Genomic DNA, 13,595 nt, shown 5'->3' with positions numbered 1-13,595 from the left:
GGGGGGGGGGTACGCAGTAACACAGTGTAGAGTGGGATGGCAATGTTCATTTGGATGTGTATCTGAATGTACATGTCACTGGGAGTGTTGAAATGAAGATGGACCATTGCTACAGATTTATTTTTTTGTCTGATTATGTATACTGATAAAAAAAAGTCATTCTGACATTTCACTCTCCATATTTGTGCTGCGAACAGGATGCAAAGCAAAGCATGCTGGTCAGCTGTGAAAAGCACATTGCAGAGCTCTCCAATTTCTTTTTAAAAATGCATTTTATGCTCAATTTACATTTTCATTATCGATAGTCTTTTTCAGTAATCCCTCCCGCTAGGAAGAAGATGGCCAGTGTTCTGTAGTTGCTTTACCTTTGCTTCTGGCTCAGAAAACAAAAAAGATGGATTTATTCTGCTCCAGTGAGAACACGATTTTCTAAAATAGCAGCACAATACTCTGGCAACGTGACTGTGCCCTATTCCATGGAAAGTGTAATTTCTTTTCTCTTTCTACTTTAATTTTGACTTCAGCCTATTTTACACAATTAGGCAAGGTATGTGCAAATAGGACTAGCAAATTTTGAGTTCATGGGAGGTTGCTGGGCTAAGCAGTGGAGGAAGGATAGACTGGGGAAGATCCTGGCAAAGTCTTTCTCCAGATGGCTTTTCAGCTATGAGGTTACCCGCCAGAATGTGGTTTTACTGGTCAGAGCAATAAAATTATGACCATCTGTTGACTGAAACTCAGATAAAAGTAAGACTTCAAGGATCTTACTCCTCATGCGTAAATGAGAGGGCAACTGTTGGAGAAAGAGTTTTGCTTTGCATCCTCTTGTATCAGAGTTAGCACAATGGTGTCTGTTCACATTAAAACTTGGATAGATTTACATCCGCCTTCATACAAATGTTCCCCATGAAAATACAGTGGTACCTTGGTTCCTGAATGGCTTTGTTGTCGAACAAATCGGCTTCCGAATGCCACAAACCCAGAAGTAAGTGTTCCAGTTTGTGGACGTTTTTTGGAAGCTGTGGCTTCCACTTGAGTGAAGGAAGCTCCTGCAGCCAATCAGAAGCCATGTTAGCCTTCAAGGTGCCACAAGACCTAGTTGTGTTTTACTGCAACAGACTAACTAATTTATGATGACATAGGTTTCTAGGTCTAGCAGTCTGCTAAAGATTTTTTGCTCTTTAAGGTTCCTCAGTGGGTTCAGGAACTGTGTACAATCTTTCTTGAAGGACAGATCTTTCCTTGTCATGTGCAGTCTCTGAGTGTACATTGTGTATGGCTTCAATGTATGACCAAAGGCCTTTGGGACCTCTCACTGCATATGTTTTACATACATAAACTTTTAAATACATTCTACTCATGTAAAAACACCAGGCAGGTCACAAAAATAACCCAGAGATTCGTTTTAAATAAAAGCACACATTCTACTCATGTAAAAACACGCTGATTCCCGCACCATCCGCGGGCCGGATTTAGAAGGCGATTGGGCCCACGGGCCTAAGGTTGCCTACCCATGGATTACAGCATGGGATTACTAAGTGGGGATGGGTGTTAATGTCATGCAACTCCTGTACTCGTGGCTCCTAGCCTCTCTCTGAGCCCAGTCCAAACCACCTATTTTAACCTTTAAAATGCTTCACAGGACCATGGCCTCTGAGAGGCAGCAGTAGTTAAACTGGAAATGCTAAATAATAGCCCCACTTATCAAACACTGAAGGATGTGGTTTCAGACCCTCTTAAGTGTCCCTGTTTTCCATGGACAGTCCTGGATTTATAAAAGCCACCCCGGTTTCCGATTTGATCCCGCGGCGTCCTGCTTTTCCTTAAAGGGTAAAGGGACCCCTGACCATTAGGTCCAGTTGTGGCCGACTCTGGGGTTGTGGCGCCCATCTCGCTTTATTGGCCAAGGGAGCCGGCGTACAGCTTCCAGGTCATGTGGCCAGCATAATTCTGGCGAACCAGAGCAGCGCACGGAAACACTGTTTACTTTCCCGCCGGAGCGGTACCTATTTATCTACTTGCACTTTGAGGTGCTTTCGAACTGCTAGGTTGGCAGGAGCAGGAACTGAGCAATGGGAGCTCACCCCGTCACGGGGATTCGAACCGCCGACCTTCTGATCGGCAGCCCTAGGCTCTGTGGTTTAACCCACAGCACCACCCGTGTCCCATGCTTTTCCTTGGGACATTCCTATTTTCATCGGAGCAACGTTGTATGGTTTGTTGTTTCGCAAGGAAGCATAGGAGCCAACTCCTAGGGGCCGAGGTCTCTTCACAAACACCCCAATAAAATATTTGAGGGTGACAGTTTCTCCCCCCCCCCAGTTGATGAGTGTTGCTATTCAAATGGTGTGCATGCACTGCATCTTGTGTTCTGTTATGTGGGGCAGGGCTTACCCCTTATTTTATTCAAGTTGGCACCCCTGCAAGAAAGCATCATTTATGACTGTGGCTCCTCAGCCAAAACTGCAATGCCTGACTCCCAGTCATGTCTGTGATGATGATCACATAATAATTGGTGGTTTTAAAAAAAATAAGGAAATGGAAGTTAAACAGATTTAAAGCCAAGGCTGCATGGAATAGCAATTACTAACTCTTGAAAAGACTTTTGCCAATTAATTGCAATCTTTACTGAAACCACTAGATGGTAGTCAAGTATAGTGGCTAAAAAACATAACAGCATGATGCGATACATAATTTTTTTGTTCCATCCTACAAACTCAAATCTACCTTCCGAGACATTAGAGGATGCAGTTAAAGTGTAGTATCACTTCACCGGTACAACAATAATTAAATACTGGACTTATATTCTCTTCCCAGAGAGAAGGCTTAAGAAGTGGTACTTGGGCTCTGCGTTTTAAACAGGGGAGCTTGGAATCAGTATTTGGGGAAATTGTATGGATGGCTTTGGTATATTTGAACTTGTAAATGCAGCTGGTTTGCTAAGTGTCGAGATTGTGTGTGCATATGCCCTTAAGCCTCTACTTGCACATTTTGGTAAAAGGTTTTCTAGCCTTCTGCACTGACCTTGTTAAGAGCAGCAAACACAGCAACAGAATTTCCTCTACCGTTCCCTAGCTGCCGCTTCACAGATCCCAGAATTAACTTACATAACATGCAGGTTGTGGTGATTGCTACTGATTTACACATCCTTATGAGCTTGGCCAATATATGTAGGACATAGGATGATCTATCTGCTGCTACTGGCCATAGCACCTCAATGGAGCCTCCAAGTTCAGGGACAGTGGACCTCTAAATATTGGCTGCTTTAGGAAAACAGCAGGGGAGGGCTGTTCATGCCCTAATTCTGCACTTGTCAGAAGTATCTAGCTGACCACTGGTGGAAAAGGGATGCTGGCTTCTGATTGTCCCTTGGCCTGAACTCCTTTTTGTGTTCTTAGATATGAAGAATCACACACACACACACACACACACGCTGGACTGAGAGCATGCAGCCCTGGTTAGACATTCTGGACAGTGCGAATGAGCAGCATGGAGACTGGAGGGCTGGAGTTAGTTCCCCTGGTTCTTTCATCTGGAAACAGGTGTTTGGTGCTACTCAGAATATCTATATCTGTGGTGAGAACCGGGTCTGCCCCACCTCTTGCAGAGCAAGTTTGACAGGTTGGCAGAGCCGGCCACCTGAGTGCCAGGAGTGCGTGCAGGAGCCAGGCCCTGTGACAAGTAGGACTTTGTAGGACTGGAGCCTCCCTAAGTTTGTTCTGGAGAGGCAAGGTACGGCCGCTTGGTAACTCACTGCACCTGGTGGCAAGAGCCGGGAAGGGATATAAGGTCAGCATTTCCCGTCGGCTCTTTGCCACAGCAACTCGTTTCCTGCCTTGCTGCATTTGGCTTCTTGCTTCCCGATCTTTGGACCTCAGCTTCTTGACTCCTTGCTTCTCGACCCTCAGATCCTTGACTTTGTGACTCCCTGCTTCCTGGCTTCTGGACTCTCGTTCCTGCTCCCATCCTGCCATCTTGCCTCCGGTCCCGACGTCCTCAGCCGGGACTTTGATCGCCCGTGACACAGAGGGAGTCCGTTCCACTGCCGAACAGCTCTTACTTGTCACTTGAATCCATTGGTTCAGGTCCTAGCCTCCAGAACAGGAGAAAACAAGCTTCCTCCATCTTCCACCCTTAAGAGATTTGAAGGTGGGCTATTGTATGGCCTCAGTGTGTCGTTTCCAGGCCAAACATACCCAACAGCCTGATCCCTTTCTCATCAGGTTTCAAGACCCTTGATCATCTTGGTTTCCCTGGACTCGGATAGCCTGGTGTCAGTTGTAATAAGATGGTGATGGTGATAATAATAATAATTTATTACTTATACCCTGCCCATCTGGCGAGGCCTCCCCAGCCACTCTGGGCAACTTCCAACAAGATATTAAGAACACAATAAAAGATCAAACATTAAAAAGTTCCCTAAACAGGGCTGCTTTCAGGTGTCTTCTAAAAGTCAGATAGTTATTTCCTTGACATCTGATGGGAGGGCGTTCCACAGGGCAGGCACCACTGCCGAGAAGACCCTGTGCCTGGTTCCCTGTAACTTTGCTCCTCACAGCGAAGGGACTGCCAGAAGGCCCTCGGAGCTGGACCTCAGTGTCCGGGCAGAATGATGGGGGTGGAGACGCTCCTTCAGGTATACTGGGCTGAGGCTGTTAGGGCTTTAAAGGTCAGCACCAACATGGGGGGGTGGGGGGCTTGAAGATAACCCAGAGGCTCCAGCCAGTGTAGATTGTAGCTGTCCGGCTGGTACGTTGAGAAGCCTGATGGGACCAGGGTGCCACGGGCTGTGAATGTGCTGCACTAGCTACCAGTGCGCTACCAATTCATAGTGTTGGTGCAAGCATACAAAGTACTAAAATGGCTTGTGCGACCCAGTACTTAAAAATACTAGCAGTTTTATTCCTGCACCTTGAGGATTAGCAATTTTTCTAAATTACAAAATGCCACTTGAGAAGGAACCTATTTGGTTAAATATTGGGCTGGCAGAAGCATCCAAGGTTGTCAAGCAATAATCCTGATGTTTTCGGCAGTATTTGTCTACCTGAAAAGAAAGTTCAAGCTGTCTGCTACGTGCAGTTGAATGGGTAAATGACTGTGCATTGTGCCCTGGATGGAAAACAGGACACAGGTAAATAAAGAAACCGGAGAGGAGCAAACCTGATGCACAGGGAACCGTGTTGTTCTACTGTTGAATTGGGTTTATTCAGTGCCTGCAGCGGACAGGAAAACACTGGCTGACAACTCAGGTTTGTCTACTTTTAACGCTGCTCTATTCTGCTTTAAGTAGCCAGCTTCATTTCAATATATCCTGACGTGTTGTTGTAAAAGTTGACAAATCCAGCCTTCGGAAGACAGGGGGCTTAACAGTGTAACTTTATTTTGAGGTGTCTCAATTTATAGAAAGTGTTGGTACAGCTATTGGCTTCCCCACTTGCCCCCTCACCCCAGTGGACTGATCTCTCTTAAGAGCTTTGGGATGGGCTCTACCTCAGCGATGGCAGCCAAAACAAAGGAGACCACCTTCAGTTGAGGAAAGAGATGAGAAAATAAGTTAACTGTGTCATTCAAATAGTAATAATATGATAATTTATTATTTATACCCCACCCATCTGGCTGGGCTTCCCCAGCCACTCTGGGTGGCTTCCAACAGAACACTAAAATACAATAACCTATTAAACATTAAAAGCTTCCCTAAACAGGGCTGCCTTCAGATGTCTTCTAAAAGTTTGGTAGTTATTTTTCTCTTTGACATCTGGTGGGAGGGTGTTCCACAGGGCGGATGCCACTACCGAGAAGGCCCTCTGCCTGGTTCCCTGTAACTTGGCTTCTCACAGCGAGGGAGCCGCCAGAAGGCCCTCGGCGCTGGCCCTCGGTGTCCGGGCAGAACGATGGAGGTGGACACGCTCCTTCAGATATACTGGACCGAGGCAGTTTAGGGCTTTAGTGGGCTCAAAGCGAGGTAGTTTTCTCAGCCAGATTTTTAAAAAATTATTGTTGCCAACGAGCATATAGAAAAGGAATTGATTGCTCATGCCTCATTATTTTATCATGTTCATGGTATGTGTACAAGTGACTTACATTAGTGGCAATTGGGGATTCTTTCTCACACTCAGACCGGGAACTAAACCTGAACCTTATATGGTACTCTAAAGCTGGGGTACAAAATTGTACAGACCAGCTATTAAGAGTCATACAATAAATCAGTATATTCTCTAAAAGGTAGATTTCTAATAGACAATATTGAAAACTGTGACCTAATTTCAAGCTGTTTCAGTCTGAATGTTAATGTATCATTAGCTGCTGCAAAAATAGATGTGGTTCACATATCTAGGTAGGAAAAAGTAAGGCCTGAAGGGGGGAAAGATTTGTGGGTGAGACAGAAGCTTCAAATCCCTCTTTTCTTGGATGGGCAAGAGTATATGAACAGGCCTGTTGTCTCTGCCAGGTGTCTTCATGGCCAGGCGAAGCTCTTCTGCCTGCCTTGAAAGGTGCTATGAGAGGTCTCATCTCCTATTTTTTGAGGGTGGGTAGCAGCTGAAGCTCAAATAAACCAGGAGGTTTATCTCCTTTTCTGAGTCCTGCAAAAAAGCCATTTTTAGATTGTGCTTCTTTCTGTTCTTCAGGGTTTCAGGGAAAGCAAAGAACCGATAGTTTTAAATGCACTTTAATTAAATGGATCATGTCCTCAATGATGAGACCAAGAGGAAGATAAGTATTTCAAGATAACATTGCAACCTTTCGAGTTCTCAGACTTTGGGACATTTGAAGTGGCAGCTATGAGATACACTTTAATAAGTGGCAGGGCCCTGGTGAACAGTTAACTTCTGGTAGCCTAGAGGGTAGATGTTGAACTGAGTCCTCTGGCAAAGCCCCTCAAAATAGAGGTACCAAGGAAGATCAAAGTGGCATACGTTCCTTAAAATGGACACTTTCTGTGACTATTTTGGCTTGTGTGCAGAAAGCTGTCACTTCATTAGCACTGAACTAGTTTATAGACATTTTGGCTTTAAAATCTCTTTAATGTAATTAAAATCTCCAATCACACAGCCGTGGTATTTTGATATTTTACAGCTCAGAGCCAAGTGCAATAGCAATGAAATGGAGTCTGCAGCAACCACCAAAATAGTACCGAGTTCTCATTTAGAGAGAAGAGAATGAACTTTTAACCAACGGTATGATGTTGGAGAGGGTTGCTCCAAGAGCTCGTTGAGAAACCAATAAAAAATAGCTTAAACCATCTGCATTAATTAGGGGGGAAACCAAACAGCTGATCAAACACCACCAGTTTCACAGGATGGCAGTATAAACAGCTTGCTGTGACTGGTGTTTGTAGCCAGTATTAACTCCAGCAAAAGCCATCCCTGTACTCAGTTCATAATGATGTAATGTACTTACTACTTTGTGTAGTACTTTGTAAGTCGCCTTCCCTTTGTGCAAAATTCAATTGGGATTTTTTTAATTTAGTAGGAGGCAGACAATTCCAGAACTCCCGTTTTTGTTATATAATTCACCGTCGTTATATCAAAATCTATTCATTTTCAGTCTTGCTAAGAGACAGAACTTATGCAGATTGATGGCTGCTGAAAACCAAGCTATCCCCTTTCGTCCTATAGGTTCCAGATCAATAAAACAAAACGGTAAAACCTGTTCCCTCTCTTAAGAAGTTAGGACCCTAATGACTTACAAAAATTGTATACCACTGTTCATTGATAATCAAAGCAGTAAAAACATTAGAATTTAAAATCAGTCATCAGGGTGCGTTAGCTGGAACTGATCCCACAACATTGGATCAGTTGCATTGGACAACTCATCTGGTGCTGCCGTGGCGGCAGCATCTCAATCGCTGCAGATGTTGAGAGAATGTGTTATCTACCGTCCGTTGTGGAAGCGAATGGGTAACACTAGTGAGAAAAGCAAAATGCATTTGGGGCCATGTGTGCTGGATCACTTATCCTTTACTGAGGAGTTGCAGCATGTGCCCTTAATGGGTGAATCTATCCAACACCAAATGATTAATTGGCAAAGTGGTCTTTCATCAAATAAATGCCCTACTTCTGCACAAAACATAATAAGCACTGACTTCCTACTGCTTAATTGAAGGCCTTGCTATCAACTGCTTTATGGCTCGTGTTACTTGGATCACATTCTTCTCAAGGCAGCTACTCTTCTTAAAGGTTCAGCCAAATACCTAAACCTGAAGAGTAAGTTCACACTTTATGGAGTACATGCAGCTTCACAGTATTGACAGCATGGCTTACAGTAAACACATACATGTGCCTATTGGCTGTTTGCAGGTATTGATTTCCCTTTCATACGTGAATGGTGCTTAGTATGTTATTGTGGGATCTTTGTTTCTCACCACCCCGCTCTAAGTCTTTATCTGCCTCATCTCTTGGGCACCCATTCTTCTTTAAAGGACTCCTTCTCCACCTCCAACTATTACTTGCACCCATGCAGCTACAGACCAGTGTTGCTGAATTGGGGAAGTTAAAGCAGGGATTATGCAGACAGGCCAGTTATTTCTGAAACATGCATCATAGAATGAAGTGAAACTTTCCACTCTTTGTAATGGCAAGTGCTCTCTTGCCTTAATTATAGAGCATGGTAGATGCCACCCATAACAAAGGGTCGTAGAAACGAAACCAAAAAATGACAGGCATTTATTCCCTGTGCATTCTGCCCTGCCCTGAAGCAACTGAGTGCAGTTTTAACCTCACAAGAACACAACAAAGTAGGTTAGGCTCCTTATGTGGCCCAAGGCCACCCACAGTGAACTTTACAACTTGGTGGCCCTTTGAACCTGGGGTTTTCCCAAGGAAACATCAACTCATACTGTATACACCATCTAAAGGGACGCGGGTGGCGCTGTGGGTTAAACCACAGAGCCTAGGACTTGCCGATCGGAAGGTCGGCGGTTCGAATCCCCGCGACGGGGTGAGCTCCCGTTGCTCAGTCCCAGCTCCTGCCAACCTAGCAGTTTGAAAGCACGTCAAAGTGCAAGTAGATAAATAGGTACCACTCTGGCGGGAAGGTAAACAGCGTTTCCGTGTGCTGCTCTGGTTCGCCAGCAGTGGCTTAGTCCTGCTGGCCACATGACCCAGAAGCTGTACGCCTGCTACCCTTGGCCAATAAAGCGAGATGAGCACCACAACCCGAGTCGGTCACGACTGGACCTAATAGTCCAGTCCCTTGACCTTTATACACCATCTACCATGGAGGATCCTTGGCAGCATGTTTTCAGTCAGCTTGGATAAAATATTTGACTGTGAAGTTGCAGTGTTAGGGGTTTTCCACGGTTTACCCAGTAGCATAGCTAGGGGAGGCAGGGAGACTGGGCACCCCCAGCAGCACTTACCTTTGCAGGCGCACAAGCCTTGGCACACCAGAGCCCAGTGCACCACTCCCAAAAGCAGCATGGGCTGGGCTCATAGTGTGCCAATCTACAGCGTCCGTCGTCCCCCTCCCCCACTACCAGAGGACGGCCAACATGGACACAACCAGCATGTGCTGGCCTCCAGGTGGATGCAGTGGGTGAACGCCTGTCACCTCCACCTCAGCCACCCTCCACCTGGACACGCTGCGGCTTGGGTGCTGGCCCTGTGCTGCTTTTGCAGGGAATGCAGGGCCAGCGCACCCATGCCCCGCCCCCCTCAGGTGCCCTCCAGGTGGAGGGACGCTGCTCCAACAGCGCAGCGCGCCCCAGCATGCCCCGCTCCCATGGTGCAGCAGATAACACCGGGGCTCCCTACACCACTGGGTTTCCCTTATCCCTATGAGGTATGAATCTGCCAGAGCAATACCCACAGAGCATAATGCTAGCGTTGAATGCCAATAGGCTATAGGCTTAACCTCAAATAGCATGCTAACTAACTTCAGTCCTATAAACCAGGGAACTACCTTTATGTGCTCTCTGCTAAAAAAAAACATTGCTAAGCCTTTACATTTGATGTTCTTCCATCAGCAGTTCTGCAGGGGAGGCTCCAAAAAAATCCCCCGTCAACATAAATACTCATTTTAATCTGGAGGAGTGGAATCAATAACTCATGTTCCTATGCATCGCTTTTTTATTGCATCTTTTTTACACAATTTCTCAGTACGATCAGATGCATTTTATGCTTCTGCACTGCTTTTACATCGGAATGCATCCATCTCTGGGTAGATATTTGCTGCCGCGTGAAAAAATACTCAACTGTTAATTTTAGAAGACTTACAACTTTGTTTTCTGTGCCTGGCTTCTATAGTATGGTATGGTTATTAGTACAATGGTACCTCAGGTTACATACGCTTCAGGTTCCATATGCTTCAGGTTACAGACTCCGCTAACCCAGAAATAGTGCTTCAGGTTAAGAACTTTGCTGCAGGGTGAGAACAGAAATCGTGCTCCGGCGGCAGCGGGAGGCCCCATTAGCTAAAGTGGTGCTTCAGGTTAAGAACAGTTTCAGGTTAAGTACGGACCTCTGGAACGAATTAAGTACTTAACCTGAGGTACCACTGTAATTTTATTTTTATGGTTTTCTATTTTGTTTGGCTTGTACAAATATATAAAATACCACCAAAGTTTCAGAATATTAGTCTTTGTCCATAATAAAGAGGGTGAATTGATCCAATCGTGGTGTTTCAGACTCATCTCAAAAGGAACACAGGAAGTTCCACTTTTCTAATGGCCAAGGCTTATGTCTCCATTTACTGGGCCTCACTTAATGTGAGCTATTCAGTGCCTCTGCTACACATTTCAAAATCAGGAAGTGACCAGCTTGAGGCATACACAAACTAAGGAAAGCGCTCATCAGAATGGAGGAAGGAATATAGGATCCAAGATTAGTTGGCTTAGTTTGTACATAACTCATATTCCAGTCTTCAGATCTGTATGTTACATGGAGCTGGGAGAAAGCTAAAACCCATTAGGGGTAACAGAAGGGAAGCCAGGAATAAACAGACAAGGAAGAACAAATGAAAAATCCCTTCTCAAATGGCATGCCCGCCTCTTCTCTTTTGCTGTGCCTGGAGCAGCCGGCAGGAAGTGAAACTGAAGGGGGTTGTCTCAGCCCCCAAGTTGTATTCTCTATAACATTTAACTTCCTGCCAGTGGAGAGATGGACGGAGACATCCCTAAAAGAGAAAGGGTTTTATTTTGTTCTCACTGAAGGACATTCCTCGACTAGCCACTGTCCCCAATTGCAGTTAACTACTTTAGCAACATTAAGACTGCTATCAAGTACATGTCATCAAATTGAGTTATTAACTGAGGATTAAGACAAACAGTGTCTGGCAGTAGCTAGAACGTTGCCGAGATGCAAGAAACCCAGCTGGCAAACCTCTTTCAAACTTACTGGGTTCCTAGAAGGACAGGATGCAGAAATAAGAAAACAAGCAACATTCTAGAGCAACTGCAGATTATTCCTGGCTTGCTTTTTATGTGCACGTCTTAATGTAGAACACATGCAGTTCTTACTGCTAGAAGTTTGCTTTAGTTTAGAAGAACTTTTTCTTGTCTCTGTGATATTACCAAACAAATTACACATCTGAAAGGCACATAGTAGATATGAACAACTCAGGCAAATATCATGGAAAAGCTCTGCAGCATATATCAAGGTTCCTTAGTTCCGACTACTTAGCTAACATTTAACTGAAGAGAACATTACTAGGACAGTTGATTCACATTTATATAAAACACTTAGCGCTCAAACAGCATATAACAGTGATATGATGGAGAGAACTGTGAGGGGACAGCTTCCCCATTTTGTGTTGAAAAGCATCCTGGTTCTGTTTTGTAGATGTGTCACATAATGGGTTCAAAATGAGGGAATGGCTGATCAAAGCAGCATATAACCAACTGGAACGGAAACAGGACTCCACATTCTTTTCAAAATTATCCTAGTCATTTCCATGTTTCTTTCTTTAAAAGACAGCTCAATTTGAATGTTAGGAACCATAATATTACCCACTCCCCACTGCTCTGATTTTTCAGAGATTGCTGAAAGAAGCTATTCAAGTTCAAAATGCTGGACTAATGTAGCAGCAAATCATAGGGCCTTCAGTTACATCAATTTTTAAAAGGCCATTTCTACAGGTTTCTTTAGATTTTATTAGGAAAAAAGAGATCAACATTACAATTCAAAAAATGCAATCTAAATATGAATGCAATCAAAGTATGGAGTGGAAAAATGTTTTCAAGAAACATTCAGTTGTCAACTACTTATTACCTGAATAAGCAATATTTGTAGGCTCTGACTGGAGTCAAAAAATGAAAGATTTATTGCTGTGAAAACAAAACCTGTAGTACAGTAGTAAGAGAGTTGGCCGTTAAGCATTATCAGTCAAGTTAACAGATTTTACTAACAAATTCTTAAGTTGGTGATGGAAGGTCAAAAGCTGATTGACCCAAGTGCAACTGAAATAGCAAGTCACATCAAAGGATGCATCTCCAGTTTTCAGATCATTAAAAAAAAAAGATGTATTAACAGTTCCAACAGCCTGCAAGCCAAAATGAAAGTTTAAAAATGTTGAACTGACATTCAAAGAGCCAATTTTATTTATACTCAATTTTACTTTTGCTCCTAATAAGCTCAAGACCCATCAGGGGAGGAAGAAAGGATATTAATGGACTACCACACAATTGAACAGAAATTGTGTCTCACTTGGTTATTTCCCCCCCACCGAAGTAAAAAATCTACATATAAATCTGATATTTAGTATTACAAATTGTACTTCTTATATAGTTCTGATTTGTTTTTGTTTTTTTGCCTCTGAACCCTGATTCTTGCTTCAGTGATTTCCCCCCCTCTTGTGATATTAAAACTTCTCCATTTATATTTGCATTTATGTTTGATACCTTGGTTAACATTAAACCTTGTAAAAGAATCTTTGTAACAGCACCTTTGGTCAAGGCTGCTGATGTACAAGAGAACTCGGTTGTGCCACTCTCCAGAGTGCATATTTCCTTGATTCTTTCCACGGTCCAAATGTTCTATTAAATGATTCTTTGATGAACTATTTTCAATCTTGTAAACATCAGTGTGCGCAGGTTCACAAGTACTCATGTAGTCCCACCAGGATGGCTGGCTCTTCGAGATTTAGAAATCTGCTCCAGTGGCCAATAAACCTTGCAGCCTTTGCTTGCTACATAAAAACGTAGCCCACGTACTTGCTGAGGTAGTCCAGTCAATCCTCCTCTTTGACTCCTTTCAGAATATTTCTGGAAGGGTGACGTTACGAAGAAGCCACTGCTGAGAGCGGCCACCACTGCAGTCTTTGATGCTGGGTACCTGGCTGTCTTCTTCAGTGGCTTTATCCAGGCACTGGTTACTGTTCACATGCAAAAGGGTTAATTTCTTTTTTTGCGGGGGAGAGAGGAAAGGGAAGAGAGAAAAAAAGAGTATATTTTAATTAGAAGAGGAAGAGATAATCCACACCAGTCAGTAGGTTCATTTAGGACCGACCACCGCTAGGAAAAGGATAGTTGTGTTTTCCTCTCTCCAAGCGGTCCACATCCTTTGAGAGCATATATGTTACTCAGTACCTCTTAGGTATCTTGGAAATGCCACCAAAGATTCTTAAGGGCTTGTGGGAGGGTGTCTAGGGGTTTTTTTTTA

General features: G+C 44.0%; 1 protein-coding gene and 1 long non-coding RNA gene across 6 annotated transcripts in view; one reads left to right on the top strand and one right to left on the bottom strand.

The window, feature by feature from the left end:
• LOC308571380 overlaps window positions 1–13,595 on the top strand; it is a 90,966-nt gene that overhangs the window by 30,676 nt on the left and 46,695 nt on the right. The window lies entirely within an intron of this gene.
• The window catches only part of GALNT1 (polypeptide N-acetylgalactosaminyltransferase 1), a 55,225-nt gene continuing 53,865 nt past the window's right edge, over window positions 12,236–13,595 (bottom strand). For both annotated transcript variants that reach the window (XM_081166488.1, XM_081166489.1), the window contains one exon: window positions 12,236–13,334. In XM_081166488.1, the coding sequence (XP_081022614.1) occupies window positions 13,188–13,334 (147 nt within the window). In that variant the 3' untranslated portion in view covers window positions 12,236–13,187. The remainder of the gene's footprint in view (window positions 13,335–13,595) is intronic.

This window comes from Podarcis bocagei (genome assembly GCF_964188305.1).
Source record: "Podarcis bocagei genome assembly, chromosome: 13".
Taxonomy (NCBI): Eukaryota; Metazoa; Chordata; class Lepidosauria; order Squamata; family Lacertidae; genus Podarcis; species Podarcis bocagei.
This window is presented reverse-complemented; position numbering and strand designations above follow the sequence as displayed.